At 40.9% G+C, this 23,831-nt stretch overlaps 1 protein-coding gene across 1 annotated transcript in view; it reads left to right on the forward strand.

Moving 5' to 3' along the window:
* Nucleotides 1–23,831, forward strand: part of LOC122797021 (dynein axonemal heavy chain 5-like) — a 374,439-nt gene that overhangs the window by 310,032 nt on the left and 40,576 nt on the right. Inside the window, exon 11 of the mRNA XM_044065790.1 lies at nucleotides 13,327–13,490. Coding sequence (XP_043921725.1) covers nucleotides 13,327–13,490 — 164 coding nt within the window. The remainder of the gene's footprint in view (nucleotides 1–13,326; nucleotides 13,491–23,831) is intronic.

Here is a 23,831-nt window from a genome sequence, read left to right on the forward strand (position 1 = left end):
TAGATATTAGATCATGGAATGCAAACAGTCTTACTAATACATCAAAGATAGAAATGATGTTGTGTCATATAAGGAATACTAGGGAACAGGTGCTTGTGCTACAGGAGATTCATTTAAGTGATAAGGAACAGAAATTGAGGGAAGGAGGTTTAAGGTGGCAGCTAGTTCAGCTTAGGGGAGAGAAAGGAAACTGGGTTGGTGATTTTATTAAGGAATCTCTGCCCAATGCAGATAGAGAATAAGACAGATGATAAGAAAGGCAGATATGCTAGAATCACAGGTTGTCTGGAGGGACTGAAAGTTTTGATACTGATAGTTTATATTCCAGTGAAAGCAGGGATAATATTTCATGAAGAAGTGGCAATATGTTTAATGGATTGGAATTTTACAATAAAAAAGAAGAGGTGGAAGTGGGACCAAGAACAAGGAAGTTGTTCCTACATGGGAATGATCTGACTACTCTAGAACAGATCCTAAATTGGACAACAACATCCCTCCCTCAGGAGACAATTATAATTGGTGACTTTAATGTGGACTGGCTCTCCTGCAACTCTCAAAATCCCTTTGACCACATTAACCTATACAGTTTCTCACAAAACAATCCAAACTTGTATTAAAGTAGACAAAGCATCAAATAAACATTCAGTCCTAAACTAGATCCTTCCAAACAGGCCAAATTTTCCCTATACTCTGGCCATCTCCCAGGCAGCGTGAGTGACCATATTCCAACTTATATTTTCTGACACTGAATAAATCCACATAAACTTATCACCTACCTCCAAATCCAAGATGAGAATAAATGTATCACCCAAAACTTCATAACTAGTTTAAAAAATGCAATAGGCACTACTCAAAGACCTCCCTTTAGATACTGCAGGTGAATACTTTAACTCAACCTTCCTCAATACTCTAAACATCTTGCCCCCCCGAACCATGAGGATAAAATCCAGTTATGCATCCTAGCTAACCAAAGAAACAAGATCTCTGTTACAAACTAGAAATAAGGCCTGGGAGAAATTTCTCAATGACAAAATTACAACTAACAAGCAAGCATATCTAGAACTACGAAGTAAAGCTAAAACAATTATTAGACAGGACAAAATAAATTACTGTAGCAATGTCCAATCAAAAAAATCAAAGAAACCTACACAAATTATGGGCTGCTATCAAAAAAAATCCTACAGCCAGGATAAACTAGTACTCCCTCCCCTACACTCACCGATACTAAAGACAACATAGCCTCACAATTTAACAGATACTTCCCTGAATCCATACTAGCCCCCACAAACAGTAATTGTTCTTCCCCTACCCAGACCTGCATAGTACCCACACTAGATCCCAATAACTTCTCTTTCCAACCTATTCCAGTAAACACCACACTTAAATATCTCAAAAGGCTTAAACCTACTACACTTGCTGCCGACTATCTACCTGTTGAATATCTAAACATCTGTGCAAAAGCAATATCCTATCCAGTATCCATATTAATAAATTGACCCAACTCAGAACAAGTCCTTAAAATTTGAAAAGTATCCCGTATCATCCCACTACCTAAAGGTAGAAATTCAACAGAATTATCAAATTACCTGCCGATAGCTATACTATCACCATTATCAAAAATACTTGAGAGGTGCATCCATTCACAAATTGTGAACTGTCTAATAACCAACAATCTTCTATCTAACGCTGAGCATGGTTTCTGTCCTAATCATAGCACTACCGCCTCCCTTGTTAACTTTACTAACATTATCAACCATCATCACAATGATGGTAGTTTAGTTTCCTCCATCTTTCTTGATCTGCCCAAAGCTTTTGATACTGTCTCCCATTCTAAACTCTTAACTACACTCTCGGAACTTAAAGTTAGCCATTCTGCACTTACTTGGTTTTAGCAATATATAACTGGACTCCAGCAAGCTGTAAAATGGCACCAAAACCTCTCTTTATTACTGCCTGTAACCTTGGGAATTCCACAGGTATCTATTTTGGGGCATCTCCTTTTTATTATCTTTACTAGCAATCTTCATACTACCTCCCCATGTGCCTCCATAGTTCAATATGTGGATAATGCCACCCTGATTTGTGCCTCCCCGACACTATAGAAACTCAAAAAAAAAAATCACCCAGCAGTCATTTCATGCTGTGGAATCTTGGCTAAATAAGGCACAACTTATATTTGATCCTACCAAAAGAAAACCCATGCTCTTCTATCCAACTAGAGTTGCAGACGCTCACCCACCATTTAATATCTCATCATTAAACCATACAATTATTTCTCCAGTTTCCCAAACAAAATTACTTGGAGTGGTCATTGACCGTAATATAAAATTCAACATACACATATCATAAAAAAGTTAACAAAAAAGAAATCAACACTTTCTAAATGTCTTCAAAGACGACTATAGCAAGAACTCATCTTATCTCTATGCTACTATATGCCTCACAAATTCTTACAAATATTAAGAAATTTGACCTAGCAAAACTTGAAACTTGCTATAATAAAATCGCTAAGTTTGCCACAGTAACAAATTTCAGATCCCATCATTGTTTGGCTTTAAAACAACTATCCTGGCTCGAACTACTAAATCTACTTGCTTATAATCAACTCACCTTTGCCCACTGAATACTAAATCAGCCCAAAAATACCAGTATTCTAAATCTGCTAATACACTACTCCAGTGGCAGAGTGTTGCATTCCAGTAACAAATCCTTCCTAAATATATCCAAACGTAACAATGCAGCTGGAGTTTCCCTTTATTCCAACTACATAGCCAAAACTTGGAATTCCCTGCCATTAAATATCAAAACTGCTGCTAACACTTCCAACTTTAAAAAAAACTTAATCAAATCACACCTGTCAGAATCATGGACCTGCTTTTGCACAAACCCTGGTTAGGAAATAGATGTTTTAAGGCAGCTAAAGGAACACAACCTTTTAATCTTGTATTTGAATAGTATACCCCTACTAAACATATGTATACTCAACTTGCTTCTTTTCTACCTACAATCACAGTACTTCTATTATTTCTATCCTGTCTAGACTATATGATTGTATCAATGAAATGTATAACAAGTATTTTCATTTTGTTCTTTTATCTGAAATTGAATCAATATTTGTACCTGTATATTGTATAATGTATCTTACAGTTATTTATAAATATGGATATTTCCTCGCCAGGCCTCTGCTGAGAAAGGACATTTTGTCCCATCGGACTTTTCTTGCAAATAAATGTAAAATTAATAAATAAGCAAAATTGTCAAAGGAGGGAATATTTCTGAAGGGCTTTATTCAGTCAGTGCATTGGATATATATAAGACTGGCAGAGATGGCAAAGATAAAGGGTAATGAGTACATCTTTTATACAGCAAGGTATAAAAGTTGGTCTAGAATAGACGGAAGCTGAAAGACTTGTTAATGCATGTGATACCTGTGCACTGGCCCAGCAATCAAGGAGTCTAAATCCTCACCACTAACACCAGTGAGGGGTGTCCATATTAGAAAGGATAACAAATACACACGCAGTAAAGTACAATTTGCCTTAAGAGCACACAGAGATCATAGTCAGTCTGGGGCTGGTTCCTCCCTTTCTCTCCACATCCCCAGTAAGACTCCCCACTGGCACAGCTGTAGGGTCCAGATCTCAGCGTAGTGGTCAAGCTAAAACCTCTAGCACCTCTCTATCCAACCAGTGCTTTGTGTCCCTGCCCAAGTAGCTCACACACACACACACACACACACACACACACACACACACACACACACACACACACACACACACACACACACACACACACACACTTTGAGATATGAGTTATATACAAACACATAGACACTCCTGGAGAAGGCTGGCACAGGTTCTCCAGCTTTGCCCTTTCTGCCCAGACTATATAGTAATCCCACTTGCCACCAACCAATAATATCAGCTACTAATAAGACCCTTATCTACGGGTGTCCAATTATTACTGTGCAATATTATTATCCAAATGTTAAGTGTGATGACCAGCAAGGCTTATTTGGAGTGGCTTGGACAGTATCACTATATACATGCAATGTACTCTAGAGCTTAAACTATCTCTACATAAAACAGCCACAGTTGAAAGATTTAAAAATATTTAATAATAAATAATAAGAACACAAGACAATACTTCTTTATTACACAGTGCTAGTCAAGAGTTCAGAGATTACAGAGAAGAATACTTAAAATAATACAGTAGAATAGTTCTGACGTCAGTACAGAAAACAGCTAGACTAGACTTCCTATTTCTTATCTATATCTAAGAGCAAACACAGTTCTAAAATAAACTTACATATAGAGCAAGGCAGTGCTGGTGATGTGGTCAGTTCTGAAAACAAATGCAGATGATTCTCTCTCTCCTTAAATTGATAACACAGTACCATTGACTCCTTTCAGATTAGATCATTATTATCTGTTTCCCAGGCTAACAGAATCTCAAAGTTTAACAGCCCTTTTGATCTTGCAGCTGGTCAGGAAGCCAGAGCAATAAAAGACATTATACATGTAAATTCTAGCCATTAACTCTGGTCTCAAAACAATAGGAAGAATTCCTTCATTCAAACATCTTGGCTCCGATTTTGAGATCAAACAGTTATACAATGCTTGACTTATCAGCTTTCGTCCATTAGAGCACAATATGGTTATATTTATGAAGTTCAACATTTACCATAATTTTCTTACATTTAAGAGAACAAGCATGTGGCTTACATTAATATTTATAAATGACAGCATTATCTACAAAATCCTATCTAGCTAGGCTGGCAGCCTTCACATATCTACACCCCCCCCCCCGGAGAACTCAAGCTAGTTTTTCAAGTGACCCTTGAGAAACATTGCTTGAGAGGGTTATGTCTATCTGAGTATACCTTACCCCATTCCCTGTCTTGAGAGCCCATCTGTGTTGGCATTGCTAATCCCACTGCAATGTTGCACTGACATATCATATGCGTGGAACCCTAGGCTCCATCTTAGCAACTTGGCATTTTGCTGGCTGGCTCTGAAAACCATGTTAGGGGATTGTGGTCTGTAACTACAGTGGATTTTCTTCCATATATATAAAGCTTCTGCAGTGCCTACACTATGGCTAGAGAATCCATTTTTACAGCTGCATAGCATTCCTCCCTGGGTTGGAGTCTATGATTGAGATAAACCACTGGGTGCTCTTCTCCCTCTGAAGAAATCTGGCTAAGTACAGCCCCCACCCCATGGTTCGAAGCATCTACCTGCACAACAAATTCTTATTGTAATCTGGACTGGCTAACTCAGGGGGTCTTCTTTAAGCTTCTGGAATGCCTACTCACATGCTGGGGTCCACACTAACTTATCTGGCCTGTTTTTCCTTATTAGGTCTGTGAGAGGAGCAGCTATGGTAATATAACTGGGGAAATTTTTTCAGTAGTACCCTGCTGTCCCTAAGAATGCCCTCACCTGCTTTTTGGTAACAGGTGTAGGCCATGCCTGAATGCTTCTACTTTGGCAGGTTCTGGCCTGATCTTACCACTCCCCACTCTGTGTCCCAGGTAGGAGACCTATGCCATAACCACCTGATGACATTTGCTGGGCTTAATGGTCATCCCTGCCCTCTGTAGTCTGCCCAGCACCTTCCTGACATGTTGATGGTGCTCTTGTCAGGAATGGCTGTAGATGGCAATATCATCTAGGTAAGCAAGGGCAAACCCTCTGCTCCTGCTAGGATATGATCTACCAGCCTCTGGAAAGTTTCTGGGACATTATTCATCCCAATGGGCATCTTTGTGAACTCATACAAGCAAAAAGGAGTCACAAAGGCTGACTTCTTTGTAGCACTGGGAGTCAAAGGCACTTGCCAATAACCCTTGGTAAGATCAAAATTATGGTTGCAAGATACTTAGCCCCACTCAGCTGCTCTAGGGCCTCATCTGTCCTAGGTATGGGGTAAGCATCTAACTCTGTGTGACTATTTAATTTCCTGTAGTCCCCACAGAACCTGGTGCTGCCATCTTTCTTTGGAACCAGCACCATTGGAGAGGCCCAGGGACTGCTGGACTCTTGAATTACCCCTAGTTCCAACATTTCCTATATCTCTTCCCTTAGAGTCTGTTTGACACTGTCAGGCACCCTATAAGCAGCATGCCCAATAGGCCTTTAAGGTCCTGTATCGACCTGGTGCTGCACCAGGTGGGTGCACCCTGGTTTCCCAGTGAACATGTCTCCAAACTCTTGTAACACTGCTCAGATTTCTCAAACCTGGGCGGGCGGTAGCTGCTGAGATATTGCTACCCCTTCCAGTGAGGTGTCAGTCCGAGCCTTACTGAGGAGATCAGTCTCTAGATCTCCCTCAGACTCCTTCTGCAATCTGCTGCAAATAGCACAAGGGCCTCCCTATCATGGTAAGGTTTCATCATGTTAACATGGCACAGTTTGTCCACCTGCCTTCTACCTAGCAGTTCCACCATGTAGTTAACATCACTTACCTTTCTTACCACCTTGTAGGGTCCCTCCCAAGCTGCTTGCAGCTTGTTGTGTCTGACAGGAATGAGAGCCATTACTTGCTGCCCTGCAGCATACTCTCTAGCTCAAGCATTCCTGTCATAACATACCTTTTTCTGTTGTTAGGCTTCTGCCAGGTTCTCCTGGGCCAAACCCATGTGTTCCCTGAGCTTTGTCCTGAGGTTTAGGACATATGCCACAACATACTCCTTGTGAGGTTCACATACACCTTTCCACTCATCATGAATTAAATCTAGAGTTCACCTCACCCTATGACCATACAACAACACAAAGGGTGAAAAACCTGTGGATTCCTGGGGAACCTCTCTGTAAGCAAACAACAGATGGGCAAAAATTTGTCCCACTCCCTCCTAAACTGGTCCTGAAATGCCCATAGCATGGACTTGAGTGTAGTGTTTAACCTCTCAACAAGACCATTAGTCTGGGGAATTGTAGGGGGTGGTCTTCAGGTGCTTCACCTCACAGTACTTCCACAGAGAAGCCAGTAGTTCTGACATGAAATTGGCACTTCTGTCAGTCAGTATTTCTTTTGGGAAACCTACCCTGCTAAAAATCTCTAGCAAAGCATTTGCCACCTTCTCTGCCTTGATAGAGGACAAAGCCAATGCCTCAGAGTATCTTGTAGCATAATCCACCACCACTAGGATATACTTTTTCCCTGTGGAACTTGGGGTACTCAGATGCCCCACAATATCCATAGCTACCCTCTGAAATGGCTCCTCAATCACAGGCAAAGGCATCAAAGGAGCTATCACCTTGTCTCCTGCCTTGCCTACCTATTGGCACTGCTCACAGGTCCTGCAGTACCTGCTTACATCTTTGGAAATTCCAGGCCAATAGAAGTTCTGCATTATACGTCTCTTTGTACGTTTTATGCCCATATGACCTGCAAACGTATATCATGGGCTATGGCTAGAAGTGCCAAGTGGTAGGCTCTAGGTACTACCAACTGCTGTATTCTCTCACCTTCTAGCCCTCCCTCAGAGGTCCACGCTCTATACATTAACCCTTTGTCCCAGTATACAGATTCCCCCTTCCCTTGAGAATCAGGTCCTTCATTAGCTACCTCTCTCAGGCCTTGCAATGTAGGATCTGAGAGCTGAGCCTGACTCGGCTCTCTCTTTGTAACCCTCCCCAGCTCCCCTTCCACAAGAAGTCTGGTTTCGTCTGACAGAGGTGCCTCACTGTCAGCCTGGGGTACTGCTACTCACCTCTACCCTTGCAGTCCCTCAGTCCAAGGGAACATCAGTACCCACAAGCAGCTGTGGCTCACCTTCAGTCTCACTGCTACAGGGTAGCTCCCTCCCTAAAGTAACCACCTCACCAGTCCCAGCTGTAAGTATGCAGTTTGTCTGGATCTCCCCCAGGCTACCAGACTCACATGTTTGTATCCAAGTCTGACTGTGGGCAACTGCACAAGCACATGGTACTGCATTATCAAAATCATTCACTATCAGGACATCTGCAGGGATATCCTCAAACACACTTGCTTGCTTGCTGTTTTTCACCCTCTCACTTAAGGTGAACCCTAGCCAAAGGTATTTGGAATGGGATCCCTCCTAAAGCTCTGACTGGAGTAGATCACCCAGGCAAGTAGTGCTCCTCTGTAACCATTGCAGGTTTCACAATGGTTATGTCAGAGGCTGTCTCTCTTAGCAGTGGCCTCTTTGCCATTCATTACAATAGGATATAACCTATTGTGGTAGTTCGGTACCCTTGTTGTCTCAAGACAACCTATTGTTGGCAGTTTGTCTTTCCCACTTACTGGCTCCCTCACCTTTTGTTCCCCACCTTGGCTTTGTGGACATATGTATGCCACATGGCCCCACTGGTTGCATTCAAAACATTTAACCATAGGTCCTGGATGTGTACCTGGACTAGTGGCTTCCTCTGCTACTGGCAGATTCTATTGGAGCAGTCTGGGCTGCCCACCATGGTTTCCTTTAGATCCATAAGCAGTACTTGAGGTCCCTTTCCTGTGCAGTGATGCCCTGCTTGCTAGGTATACATTTCCCTTCTTCGCCAACTCCTCTGAAGTAGCACATTGTCTGTCAACTAACCAGATCTTCATGTCCTCAGGCAACGTGCTAAGGGCATGTTCCCTCACCAAAAAGTCTGCCAGCCCTTCAAAAGTGGTGAGCTGACATCCACTCACCCACCTATGAAAATAAATGCTCATTTCAGCAACATATTCACACACACTTTCATCTACCATGCGTCTGTGCTCATAAAACTTTTTCCTATAAGTTTCAGGTGTTAGCTTAAAGAATTCTAACAAACAATTTTTAACAGCAGTGTAATTAAAACAGTCAACATCAGACATTTTGGACAAAATAGTTACAGCTTTACCATACAGTAAGGGAGTCAGAAACTGTACCCAGAGCCTTTGGTCTGCATCATACTGTTTGCATACCCTCTCAAACATATCAGTGAAACTATCAAAATTATCCCCGTCTGTAAACTGAGGAAGAAATGTACTGACCTTTTGTGTTTCTGCGGTCCAGTTACTCCCTTCCCCATTACCTCCATGACTCTGGTGAAGAGGCAGCATCTCCTTTTTGTGCTGCCTCTGCTGCTCCTTTTCCACAGCTTCCATTTGCAAATGCCTGGCCTCCAAGTTTCTTTAGCTCCAGATGGATTTTTAAGTCCTCTGCACAAAGGTTGAGCTGTCCATTCCCTGAGTGTTGTACATCTCCACGGCCAGTCTGATCGTCCTCCTGGTTGCTGTTTTTTGATGCAGCTGTGACCAAAGCTGCAATCATGTCTGCCTTAGTCAGGTTTCCCTGCACCAGTCCTTTTGTCTGGCACATCTCAGCCAACTGGCTCCTTGTCAGCTTTCCATACTCCTCTGCTAACATGCTTGCCTGCTCTCCCTGACTAACTAAGCTCACAAAAGAAATACAACAATTGTGATCTGAACTCTGAATATTTACTGCGTGGCTGATTTTAGACTACAAAAACACCTTCAGTGATCACAGTACACAAGCTATAGGAATTCACTATCCACACCACTACAAGCCAATTAGTATGTGACAAGCTATTAATATGTGGTGTGGATATCCCACTATTGCCAAACAATTAATATGTGATGCCCATGCACTGGCCCAGCAATCAAGGAGCCTCAGTCATCACCACTAGCACCAGTGAGAGGTGTCCACATTGGGAAGGATAACAAATACACACACAGTAAAGTATAATTTTCCTTAAGAGCGCACAGAGATCACAGTCAGTCTGGGGCTGTTTTCCCCCTTTCTCTCCAGATTCCCAATAGGATTCCCCACTGGCACAGCTATAGGGTCCAGAACTCAGCCTAGTGGTCAAGCTAACACCTCCAGCACCCTCTCTATACAACTAGTGCTTCATGTCCTGCCCAAGTAGCTGACACACACACACACACACACACACACACACACACACACACACACACACACACACTTTGAGATATGAGTTATATACAAACACACACAAACTCCTGGGGAAGGCTGGCACAGGTTCTCCAGCTGTGCCCCTTATCCCCAGATTATACATTAGTCCCACTTGCCACCAATCACTAATAAGGCCCTTATTAAAGGGTGTCCAGTTATTACTGTGCAATATTATTATCCAAATGGTAAGTGTGATGAACAGCAAGGCTTATTTGGAGTGGCTTGGACAATATCACTATATAAATGCAATGTACTATAGAGCTTAAATTATCGCTACATAAAACAACCTCAGTTGAAAGGTTTAAAATATTTAATAATAAATAATAAAAACACAAGACAATACTTCTTACTACGCAGTGCTAGTCAAGAGTTTAGAGATCACAGAAAAATGCTTAAACAATACAGTAGAATAGTTCTGACATCAGTACAGAAAACAACTAGACTAGACTTCCTATTTCCTAGCTATATCTAAGAGCAAACACAGTTCAAAAATAAAATAGAGCAAGGCAGTGCTTGTGATGTTGTCAGTTCTGAAAACAAATGCAAAATGCACTGATTCTCTCTTTCTGTCCTTAAATTGATAACACAGTACCACTGACTCCTTTCAGATAAGATCATTATTCTCTGTTTCCCAGGCTAACAGAAACTAAGAGTTTAATAGCCCTTTTGATCTTGCAGCTGGTCTGAAAGCTAGAGCAATAAAAGGCATTATACATGTAAATTCTAGCCATTAACTCTGGTCTCAAAACAATAGGAAGAATTCCTTCATTCAGACATCTCGGCTCCAAGCTTTGAGATCAAATAGTTATACAGTGCTTGACTTATCAGCTTTCCTCCAGCAGAGTACAATGTGGCTACATTTTTGAAGTTCAACATTTACCATCATTTTCTTACATTTAAGAGAACAAGCATGTGGCTTACATTAATATTTACAAATGACAGACTTATCTACAAAATCCTATCTAGCTAGGCTGGCAGCCTTCATAATGCAATTTTAGAAGCCCCCCCCCATTCCAAACTCATGGAAAGAGGCAATAATCTCAGTAATATGCAAGGAAGAGAATGACCCTATTTAGCCTGGTTCATATAGAGAGATCTCAATGTTGAACCATGATTATAAATACTTTATGTTAACCCAGGCTGATAGGCTAGGGATAATCTTACCAAGATTAATACACAACATGGGGACCAGATAGGGCTTGGTGTTGAAATGAAAATTATGGATTATCTTTTTAGGAGTTGTCTTCTGATGCAGGATGCACAGCAAAATTAGTGTCATTAGATGCAGAGAAAGCATTTGACAGAGTAAATTGGTCATTTTTTTATTAGAGACTGTTTAAAGCAGGGGGTGTGGATTAACTGGATGGAGATGATAAAGAAGGTGTATGAAGGAGCTAAAGCTAATGTAAAAATAAGGGCTCACCTGTCAAGTTGTGTATAGATAAAGACAGGAACTAGAGAGGGCTGTCTTGTCTCCTTTGCTGTTTGCCTTGTATATGGAACCGTTGGCAGAGACTATAAGAAGGTCTGAAATAAAGGATATAAATAGGAGGACAAATTAAAAATATATATTTTGCTTTATGCAGATGCTATTTTAATGACATTAACAGTGTGTCTGGAAAAGTTATAGGATAATTTATAAAAGTATAAAAGGACAAGTCAGGCTACAAGATTAATTAGGAAAACAAATTAAGATTAACTTAATAAGTAAATGAGGATAAGGGGATGAGGATAGGATAGAAAGAATGCTGTGTAATGAAATTCAGTGTTTTGGGTGAGTTTACAACAAACTGGTCAGGAATCGGGTATTGTTACAAATGAGGCAATTTATGAGAAAGTGAAATGGGGAATTGGAAAGTCATTAATCTAGATATATATCAAAAGATGCAGATATTAAACATGTGTATTGTTCCGCAATTTGTGTATCCAGACAGGCCTTTTGGGAGTTATTGTAGAGCAGTGTGTGTGATATACCTTTAAGAAGCTTTCCAGTGAGTCAGCAGATGCATATAAGTACTGAGCACGTGCAAGCAACATTGCCATTTTGAGTGACCAGCCATAGTGTGAGCATGCACGTATGTAGTTAGTCAGTTAGATAGTTTGTTTAAATTTAATGTTCCTGCCATACATTCTGATATATTTGTATACAATAAACTACTTAAAAGAACACCCAAGCCTCGACATCTTAATGCACATAAGAAGAGCGACAGTTACCACAGAAAAATTTCTTAAAGTGGAACAGCTATGTAGAGAATGTTTATGGGAAGGAGGGAAGCCAAGAGTAAGTTGGGATAAAGTTGTCAGGAAGGTAAGTGAAGGAAGCTTGGAGGCTCGAGATTTTCTGGAAATTCTGCAAGCATGCTTATTAACTAATGTAAAGCTGTAATGAGGAAATGGAAAAGACAAATTAGCCCAAAGTTGATAGGTATAGAAATTATGATAAAGAGAATGATGGAGGAGGAGAGAAGGGAGGTTGAGAAAAAAGCAGCAGAGAGGTTTAGGATGTAGTGGAGGGATTGGCTGGATGAAGAGTAAGGTTAACCTGTACAGATTAAATATATGTATATATAATTGCTCATAGAGGTAAGAATGGGGCTGTGAATAGTTTCTATTTTTATATGTTTAATTTATTTATTTATTTTTGTGGTTTATATAGGTTGGGATAGTTGAATTAGTAGTCTTTTTCTCTCTTGACATAGTTTTATATTGGCCAAAGTTGTTTTTACTGCTATTGATCATTATGTGGCATTTAATGGAAGGTGTTTATGACTGCCATATGAGTTTTGCAGGAAATGTAACTGCTGATATTGGGTGGTTTGCAATCTGTAAAGATTTTAAGAATATAATGAGGGAAAACAAAGGGTCTGGCTACTTGCTTTCAACAGAATGAAAGACACACCATGCATGCGGATTGCTTTATATGTATTTATAAGTGGTATCATTAAAATACATTATGGCTAAAAAAATTAAAAGGCAAAAAAATATATCTGGGATTTTTACTAATTCTCTGTAGTCATTGCAAGGGTAATTACTTGCAGCCTTTGTTGTTTGTATTTGTATTCTTGGTTTACCTATAAGGATTTGAAGTACTACTGTTTAGGAACTCTCTCTAGCATGATGGTATTGTATTCCACATTATGGCCCTGTTGTCTGTCAGAAATATTGAAAGCGCAATAAATGTATACATATTGTGCTGCCAGAAGAAGCTACAAGTTGTGTCTTAATATTGTGGCTCTTTCTTTAGTTTCTTCTCTTTTTTGTCTGTCTTCTGCTCTCACCAGTTATTTAAACTACAGACATTGTATATAATAAAGCACGAATTGCATATCTTTGTTGTTACTGTTAGGTGAGTGGCGATAACTGTTGCAAATATCCGTTAATTTCTGTGTTTACAGGAAGCAAAGCGCTTTTCTAACATTGACAAATCTTGGGTGAAAATCATGACACGAGCACATGAGATGCCGAATGTTGTTCAGTGCTGTGTAGGAGATGAAACCATGGGACAGCTACTTCCACACCTCCTGGAACAACTAGAAATTTGTCAGAAGTCACTCACAGGGTAGGTCAGGATACTTGAATTGTAATATTCACTCTAGAAGGCAAATGCTGTATTTTGCTAGTGTTAATGAGATAAAAACTACTTGGAGTTTTGTAACTAATGACTGTTAACTAATATTTTGTTAATTCTTGTAATAGTAACAAAGTCATTTTTTCTTGTGCCTTTTTTCACACTGCTTTATCAGGATGCACATTAACACCTTGTACACTGAGGTCAGCCATAAAAATGCAGTGTTAAGTAGCTCTGTGTATGGCAGTACTGTGAAATTGCACCATGCAGGGTTCAGTGTTTCAGAACAGATTTCTCAAATTTATTAAATGATCTTGCTTATCTGAGAATATTTTTTGCTCCTATCCTCCTCAGCGAATTGGCCTATATTGTCCTCTTTGGCCTTCCTGACTCTTATCTGAAGGAACCAAGAAGGGAGTGGTTGGAGCTGCTTATGAAAGCCATCACCCTTCGGGTGTTAGGAGGACTTTTTTGTGCTTCTAATAATGCATCTTCTGTTAGATAGAAACTGAATTGCTGTTGTCACAATACTGTAATCAGTTCAATAGCTTGCTTCCTCATAGTTATGATCATTGGCTTGAATGTGAACACTCCTTGACTGGGATTTTGCTTCCAAATTCCTATACAATGTTGTGCAGTACTGGGCTGTCTCCTAGTCACTGTTCTTGCAGCAAGATGTCGTCATACCAGAATGGGTGAACCAACTTTGGCTACTAACTTCAAAACTTATTTGGCCGGCTCCCTGATTTCTCTGAATGCTGATCAGTCCTAAGTAATCTGGGGAGTAGGCAGGATTAAAACCTCTAAGCATCAGAGTTGGCATCTGAAAAAACTGTTCTTTTTAAAATTAATTCACAAATTATAGCAATTTTTGGTCCTTAAAATGTGTATTAGCTGAAGCAAATTATGTCTGCCTCTCTGCTCATACATTGTGAATCCTTTGTTTTTAATGTCCAAAGTTTAGGATTTTACAAATTAATACAATCTGTGCACTCCTCATGCACAGTGATGTCCTTCATGGATGCATCTGCAGTCATAACAAGTGGGTTGTCCTGTCGTCAGGCAGCCCTGCAGTCGGCCGGATTCCAAAGTCCGGGTCCGGCTTGCTGATGTCGCCTCCACCCGACGTCATCTCTGTTGGTCTTCGGGTATATAAGCATCAGCCGACGCCATTTTCTTCAGTCTTTCTTGCCGCGTGGCGCCCGAAGCAGAAGCTGTTCGCAAGTGCCGGTCGGTCGGATCCAGAGATTACTTCTACCGAATACTACTTAAGACTTCTAAAGCTAAGTACCCGTTGGGGACTCTTTCTTGCCTCAGCCGATGTCAGAAAAAGTTAACAATTGTTTAACCTGTGGGAAACAAATACCTCATAAAGATTTCCACTCTTACTGTCTGCCTTGTTTAGGCCCAGCCCACGTAGCAGCCTGTTCGCCTGTGCCTCTTTCAACCGACGACGCTTAGGCGTCGGTCGGAGTTTGCAGAACAGTTTTTCGGTTCTGATTTTGCGTACATTATGCCGTCGGATCCTCCGACTACCCAATCTAACAAAAAACGCAAAGATAAAGACCGACACTCGCGGTCCGCGGTTTCGGCCGAAACCACGGTAAAGCAAACCACGAGTGTTTCGGTTTCGGCTGAAACCGAGAAAACTGATCAAAGTACAGCTGAACCTATTCTTACAACTGAGGCCCCTGCTACAACTCTTGAATCGACCTCAGAAATTTTACCCACTACGGTGGTTGACTTATCAGACACCATCCCTTGGATGTCTCTACCCCAGCACGTGGTGCTGCTAGGCCTCCAGCAGCCATGTCCATTAAGGCCTTCGCCAGGGCTAAAGCAGCCAAGACTACTAAAACAGTGCCTGTTAAACCCCCCACATCCAGGCCCTCTTCTAGTTCTCAAATGCTTTCTTTGGCAGAAGATTTAATTTCTTTAATTAGAGGATCTCAATCTCACCCAGACAGGGCCTCTCAGTCCCCAGAGAAGAGACCTAGGGCAGAGCCCCCTGAGCCAGTGTCTTCTGATGATTCTGCTGATGAATCAGATATAACTGACCAGCCAGAGGCTCCCTTCTCCAATTTTGAAGATTCTGATGCTGAAGAATCCATTCCAGCTGCTTCCCCACCAGAAGAATTCTCCTTTGGGGAAACCTTGCATGCCATGCGAGAACAGTTCCAATGGCAGCAACAGGATTTTCAGACTCCAGAAAAGACTTAGGACCTTTCTGCACCTCCCTCAGCACAGGCCCTTAGCTATACCTCCTGTTCTCTGTGGTGGATGATGCTTTCAATGATGTTTGCTCCGCTCCAGATTCTTTACCCCCTGTCCCTGCCAAACCAGACAGATTTTACAGGGTGCCAGATACTCATCACCAAGTTTACAAGGCCCCACTTGCAGACCCAGAAACTATATCCCAGGGTCCCAAGGCAGTAGCCGCGACCACAGCTAAAAACCCTATTCCTTCTGAAAGGGAAGCAAGGTCATTAGACAGATGGGGTAAAAAGGTCCACACTTCAGCTACTCTCTCAGCTAGAGCTTTAAACTGTCAGTTTCACATGATACAATACCAAGAGTTTATGCTTGATCAGTTAACGAAAAACCTAACCACTGATGAATCTCTTGATAAGAAATATGTATTAGAGATGGTAAATAACATTCAACAGGTTAGCAACCATTCCTTAAAATGTGGCTATGATGCACTGGAGGCTTCATTTAGATCAGCCATGACAGGCACAGTGATAAGAAGGCATGCATGGCTAAAGGAACAAGCTTTACCGGATCATGTTAAAGCTAAGTTGCTAGATGCTCCTATGGACAAGACAAGTTTGTTTGGTACACCTGCCCAGCAGGTTATGAAGAAAATGGAAGACAAGGCAAAATCTGTTCAAACTGTTAAAGATTTCTTGCAGGTTCAACCCCAAGGTTTAGCAGGAACTGGCCTGCCAAAATTGGTCCTTTCCTGACTCCTCAAAATTTCAAAGGGGCAGGAATAGACGTTCCAGAGGCAGAAACCAATCCAGAGGAGGTGCCTACAGAGGCGACAGTGGCAAGGTAACAACAGAGGCACAGACACAGCCACTGCCACTACATCAGCACAACCACAGTGACTTAATCCTAAATCCGCCTACCAGGGAACAAATAGCAGCTCCTCTAGGCGGAAAGTTAACCTTATTTTCAAAGAACTGGCACTACATAACAAAAGACAAGTGGATTTTACAAACCATAGATCAAGGTTACCGGTTTCACTTCCACACTTTACCAGTCAAAAGAGGAATGCCAAATCTACCTCCAAATCAAAAACAGAGGCTCTACGCCAGATAATGGAGTTAGCAAACATGAGAGCTGTGGAAAGAGTGCCAACAGCAGAACAAGGAAAGGGTTCTATTCCAGACTATTCCTAGTTCCAAGAAAGAAAAAAGCTGGAGACCAATCCTCGACCTGTCCACCTTAAATACATACATCATTGTCCCAAAATTCAAAATGCTGACCCTACAGCAACTTCTTCCCATGCTGGGCAAGGAGTCTTGGCTGGTAACTCTAGATCTCAAGGAGGCATACCTGCACGTCCCCATTCGACCAATCTGCAGAAGATACCTCAGATTTCTTGCAGGATCAGAGCACTATCAATTCTCAGCATTGCCCTTTGGCTTATCTACTGCAGAGTATTCACAAAATGCCTGGCATCAGTAATCGCCCATTGCAGACTACAGGGAATTCAAATTTACCCATACCTGGACGACTGCCTGCTACAAGGGGACAACAAAAGCAAGCTGACAACAGATTTACAAAGGGTCATTTACTTGCTACAAGGACTGGGATACACAGTCAATTTACAAAAGTCAAGGCTGATACCATCCCAAACAAGGACATTCTTGGGCTGAATTGGACACAGTACAACAAATGGCATTCCTGACTACAGAAAAACAAAGAGAACTTCCTCTTTACTTCTTGGCACTAACAAAACTGAACAAGTTAACAGCAAGAAAAGTTCTGCAGGCCTTGGGCTTCATGGCATCATGCATAATCTTGGTCCCATTTGCCAGACTACATATGAGAAACTACAGTGGTACCTAAAGAATTTATGGTCCCAACACAGACACAGTCTAGAAACAGAAATCCCACTAATTCCATGCTTAAAACAGGAGTTCCTATGGTGGGCTCAGGCATGCCAGTCAAACCCAGGCCTACCCTTTCGCAGATGTCAACCAAGCCAGACCATCACAACAGACGCTTCAGACCTAGGATGGGGGCCCACATGCTGGACAAATGCGTGCAAGGATTGTGGACACAGGATCAACTTCACCTGCACATCAATCTAAAAGAAATGCTGGCAGTAAAACTGGCAATCCAAAAGTTCAAACCATTTCTCAAAGAGGGCCAGTTGATGATAAGGACAGACAACACCACAGGCATGTGGTGCATCAACAAACAGGGAGGCACTCATTCATACCCCCTATGCAGAATGACCTTGGAGCTGTGGACCCTGGCACTCAGCTACAACATTCAGTTACAGGCAATATTTGTACCGGGGAAAGACAATACTCTAGCAGACATATTAAGCAGAACCACCCGGATGCCCACGAATGGAAGCTGCACCCGGACATCTTCAAGACCATCTCAAAGAAATGGGGAATGCCACAGATAGACCTATTCGCATCACCTCTCAATCACCAGCTCAAAAAATTCTGCACAAGGACATTCCACCCACTAGCATGGAAAGTGGACTCACTCTCCTTCAACTGGAAAGGCCTAACAGCATATGCATTCCCACCTCTTCCTTTGATACACAAGGTACTACTAAAAATCAAGGAAGAACGTCCAAGGATAATCCTGATAGCTCCAAACTGGCCAAGACAACACTGGTACCCATTACTGAAGAGCATGTCTCGGAACAATATGTGGCCAATACCCCTGATGCCTTCGATGTTAACTCAGAACAACTACAGCATCATACATAGGTTCATAGGTTCATAGGTTCATACTAGGCTATCTTCCCGAGGGCATTTACAAGCCTAGCCCATAGTTTTGTGGCTTACGCCACCCCTTTAGTATGGGGAACTATACCCATTATTTTGCTGTGCCTCTGTTGAGCAGTGACACTGAGGTAATTCCTGGGGTACATCCAAACCTAAAAACGCTGCAACTGACTGCATGGAACATCACATAGCAGCAGCTAATCCAGAACTTTCCCAAAGAGTTAAAGACATTATTCTTGAAGCACGCAGACCTTCAACAAGAAGGAACTATGCTGGAAAATGGAAAAGGTTTGTCATTTGGAGTACGGAAAGAGGAAAAGATGTGTCAAACTTAGATATGCCTAACATTCTGGAGTATCTGGCCGAACTTCTTCATTCAGGCCTGTCCTACTCCTCCATCAAGATACATGCATCAGCTATTTCAGCAGAATACAGCTTTGATCCACCTGTTTATTCGCACCCTTTGCTCAGGCAGTTCCTCAGAGGAATCAAGAATGTAAAACCTCCAAGGAAACCACCATTACCAGCTTGGGATTTAAACTTTGTGCTAGAAAAGTTGACACTATCACCCTTTGAACCAGCAGCAACAGCAGACCTACAACACCTGTCATGGAAAACTGCTTTCCTACTAGCAATTACTTCAGCAAGGAGGGTTTCAGAGCTTCAGGCCTTAATGGCAGTGCAACCCTTCCTAATCTTCCACCAAGATAGAGTGTCCATGAGGACTAATCCTACATTTATGCCCAAGGTGGTATCCAGAGTGTCTTTAAACCAGGCAATCCACCTACCTACCTTCTTTCCCAACCCACAAAACAGAGGGGAAAGAATACTGCATACCTTGGATGTACATAGACAGCTACGCTACTACTTGGACAGAACAAAAAATAGCAAAAAGACTGACCAACTTTTTGTAGCCTATGCAACAGGAAGGGAAGGAAAAGCTATTTCCAAACAGACAATCTCCAAATGGATAGGAAATTGCATACGATACTGTTACTCCTTCCATGGAAAACCAATTCCACAGAACATAAGACCTCATTCTACAAGGGCAACAGCCACTACCACAGCCTTCTTACGAGGAGTGGCAACCAAAGACATTATTGAGGCGGCTACTTGGACCTCCGTGCATACATTTGCCAAGCATTATAATTTGCCTCTATATTCCAGATCCCGAGCAGGGTTTGCCACTGCTGTACTGCAAGGGATCCTAAACACACCATAATCTACTTTTATCCTCCTCCCTAGTTGGCTATGGTATTCTACCCACTTGTTATGACTGCAGATGCATCCATGAAGGACATAGTACAGTTTTGTACCTACCATAAATGTAGATGTCCGAACTGGATAGCATCTGCAGTCATGATTACCCTCCCTCCTTCCCCTCTGTGGTACTCCTAGGGTGTTTACCCTCCTAATAGCTAGCTGTTGGGGGGGAGTCTTTTATGGTGTATTTGTTTGTATATATGTACATATATGCTTATTGTTGTGTTTACCTCTATCTATTTGGAAACATTGGCATCTATCCAAATTTTAGCCTGCAAGAGGGCTACTGGCATCTGGGGCAAGAAACACTGAAGAAAATGGCGTCGGCTGATGCTTATATACCCGAAGACCAACAGAGATGACGTCGGGTGGAGTGCGACATCAGCAGAAGCCGGACCCGGACTTTGGAATCCGGCCGACTGCAGGGCTGCCTGACGACAGGACAACCCACTTGTTATGACTGCAGATGCTATCCAGTTCGGACATCTACATTTATGGTAGGTACAAAACTGTACTTTTGCCTTGCAAGTTTACCATCAGCTGGTCCCCTTCCTTTATTTGTTTCCGAGCCCGAACTATTATACCCCCACCTAGCCAAAACTGATGTTACAGTCATACAATCAACAAGATGACTTTACAAAGAACAGTATAAGTAATGTTTCATTTAATGCTTTATACTTGGTATCAACCAGCTGAAAAAAGGCCCCCGTGACATCATCATTAACTCCTAATTTAATTCACTTGGCTACTTTTCCATATTGTGGTTCACAACTTTTAAGCACAGACGATATTATTTTAGAAATATCCTCCCGAATTATATGAACTGACTTGTGTGTCCTATCTAATTATAACTTTGTTTGACGTTGAATTCTCCTTTATAACTCATTTGTCACAAATGATTTACTGAGCAGTGTCAATCTTTCCTAGTTACAGTTGTCAGAAAGTGCAAGCTTATTACAGGATTTCTCTCTGCACATTTACCTAGCCAGGTTAATTCCCTTTGTTGATAGTGTTGGTTACTCCCTTATATCTACCTAACCTTAATGTGGCCTTCTCAGTCTTGTAAGAAACACCTTTCCCTGATACCACTTATTTCATCCTCTTGTCCTGTCATTTGTTCCCAGACTCTTCATTTCTTATTATCTGTCTGATACATTTCTTTCCTTTGTATACATTTCTCTCACTTTAACTTCCTCCATTATCTCACAACTCCTCCTCCTCCCCCAGCAGGATTCTCATTTTCATCCACTAACATGCTCAAAGTGCAATGATCAGTGTACCTCCTCTACTGTATTAGACGTCACCCAACTCAAGAACATTGTTTCTAATGTTAGGGTAATCCCTCCTCAACAAACCATGTCAACAAACTTTGGACACCCTTTTTAAATTCATCTAGCTTCCTACAACTCCAGAAGATATGGTCCCAAGCTCCCCTTAACCCTGTTGACATTGACAAGTATAATCCATCTGAGGTTATATGTGTTGCAACCTGCTTGGGGTATAAAATATTTATGCAGACATTGCCAAGCAAATATCCAAAATCTCCTAGACTTAGTTGTATATCTGGGGACCAGACATATGTCTCTCCACTGCTGTTTTATAAGGTGTCTCCCAATTCTGTCACAAGATACATGTCCTGCCTATCACCGTGTTCTCCATAATTATCTATTAAACTTCAAAATTCATTCTGGCTTCTTTTATGAGATTGAAATATTCATCTGTCCCCGAATGATCCTCTTTACTCCTCCTCATCTCAGTTATTTTTTTCTTAAACACTTTTATTGAATTATCACTTGTGACATAGGTACATTTACATGTATATAATAGTAATCAAACTATATTAACAACTTCACATTTACAAGCATTATGCTTCACATATATTGCTATATATCATGTAACCTAAACAACATTACATCAATTATTCAATTCCTACCCTTTTTTAAGCAAGAAGCATCTTTATTAAACCATCACTTACGACATAGGCAATCATATATTTATATAAATGAAAACAAACCACACCGAAACAATCCTAGTTGCAAGCATTCTACATCACAAACCATACTGACAGACTCCCAGTTGCAAACATCATACATCACTTATAATCTACTCAATCATTTTCAGTCAAACATTACATAGCTCATTTTAAGTCCTGCTGTCTTTTAACTCTCATTCCTCCCCTGTATGTATTGTTCCTACATTTCCCATTTTTTCTATGTAGTTTGCTTCTGCCCTTTTCTAAAGATCTCAATTCCATTTGTTTTATCTCTGTTACTATGTTCACTACTTCTAGCTAGATGTCAAACTTAAAGAATCCATTTTGAATATATTATTTTTACACACAGAAGTCTGTATGCATTTCCAGGTTGCATCATAGAATATATCTATCCTGTAAACAGCAACTTTAAAAACGGAAGCTGAAATATATTCTTCAATATCATTGACTCCTATAGGTCAATTTTTTCAAGTTTTAATATGACTCTCAGTAGATCTCCATGTTTTATTAGGAAACCCTTACAAGGATAATACATTTTTATTACTTTGGTTAATATGATATTCAGATGGTGTCAAGTTAATATTTTGTACAGTGTCATAATGACTTTTTTTCCCAAAATGTTTTTATTCATTTTATAACACAATAACTTAATAGTATAGTAACAAGAAGTCCATAACAACTAAAAAAGCAATATACATAGAGCACTTAATATTTCTCTAACAGATTAGACAGTGTTGTCCAAGCAATTAAATGATTGGTTGTGTTGTTAGTCCTTGCTTTTATAGTAGCAATCTCATTCTTACAAAGTATTTCACATGGCGAATAAACTCAACTTTAAAGACAGGAATAGACTGGGATTTCCAATTTTTAGTAACAATCTTCCTTGCTATAGAGAGGATAGACTATAGTAAAATGTTTGTTTTTAGGAATGACTTCATGAACAGTAACGTTAAATAGGATAAGGGAGTCAGGAATTGTAGAGATGTTATTCCATAGAGCTTTACAAAGATATTTAAAGTCTAATCAAGGGGGGCATTATTTTGCAATTAACAACCATATGTATCCAGTCAGCATCGAGGTGTCCACACCTCTAGCATTTCAGTTCATCTTTCTTGCACATTATTGCTAGTCTGTGTGGAGAGAAAAAAAACATCTATGTAAAAATTTCCATGTGTATAATGACTTTGGTAATAAGGTTTGTTGAAACATCGGGGATACACCTTGTAGTGATACCTGATTTAGGTGACCTTACACTGGCAAGTTGTGGTTTTTGTGCTATTATGTATTCTTCACAGTGTGTTACTGGGTCTGTATCAGTACATCGAACTGTTACTTCAATGAACAGCATTTCATCAGAAATGACGTTCATCGAATTCCCCTCATGTGGCAGGCTGCGCCCCCCCCCATACACCCTGTTAATTATATATACCAACTCTGAGATCGCACTACATTGAGGGAAAGGGCAAATTTCCCAATCCTCACTGTGCAGCGATCTCAGTATGAACAGTTTGGCAAACGAGCATGTTTGATGTAATTGCATTGAAAATGCTATTTGCTGAACTGATCAGGACCTGTGTTACCTTGCACATATATATTTTACTGATCATCAAACGTTAAACAGGCAGTGTTCCTTAACTAGATCATTATTCCTTACATTTGAAGATAAACATTTAGACCATGCAAATGTGATTTCCATAAATGGCCTAATAATATAATCAAAAGTAATTATAAAAACTGGTTTAGATGTGATAACTATTCCAAAATATTCAATTTACAGGACCAAGTTATATTTATATTTGTTTGCTAAATCAAAGATGTAATGGGATCCTATCTCGCCTACATTCATAACTGATGGGTTCGGAGCCGATCCATCGGCTCCGACTCGGCCACTATATAGTAGAACGAAGTCTCTAATTGGCTGGGCTACCCCTTATCCCAGAATGCACCACGCCTGCTTCCCCAGATCTCGTTTGCCACTTTTCAAGCTAGACGTGGTCTCGACTTGGCTGGAGCTAAGTGGTTTTTGTTACTTTTTTGGTCTTTTGACCTAGGGGTTTCTTCACTAATTTAACAAACAGCTGTTTTAACAGCTTTACG

Source organism: Protopterus annectens, chromosome 3.part0, assembly GCF_019279795.1.
Source record: "Protopterus annectens isolate FY-2018-M chromosome 3.part0, PAN1.0, whole genome shotgun sequence".
Taxonomy (NCBI): Eukaryota; Metazoa; Chordata; order Ceratodontiformes; family Protopteridae; genus Protopterus; species Protopterus annectens.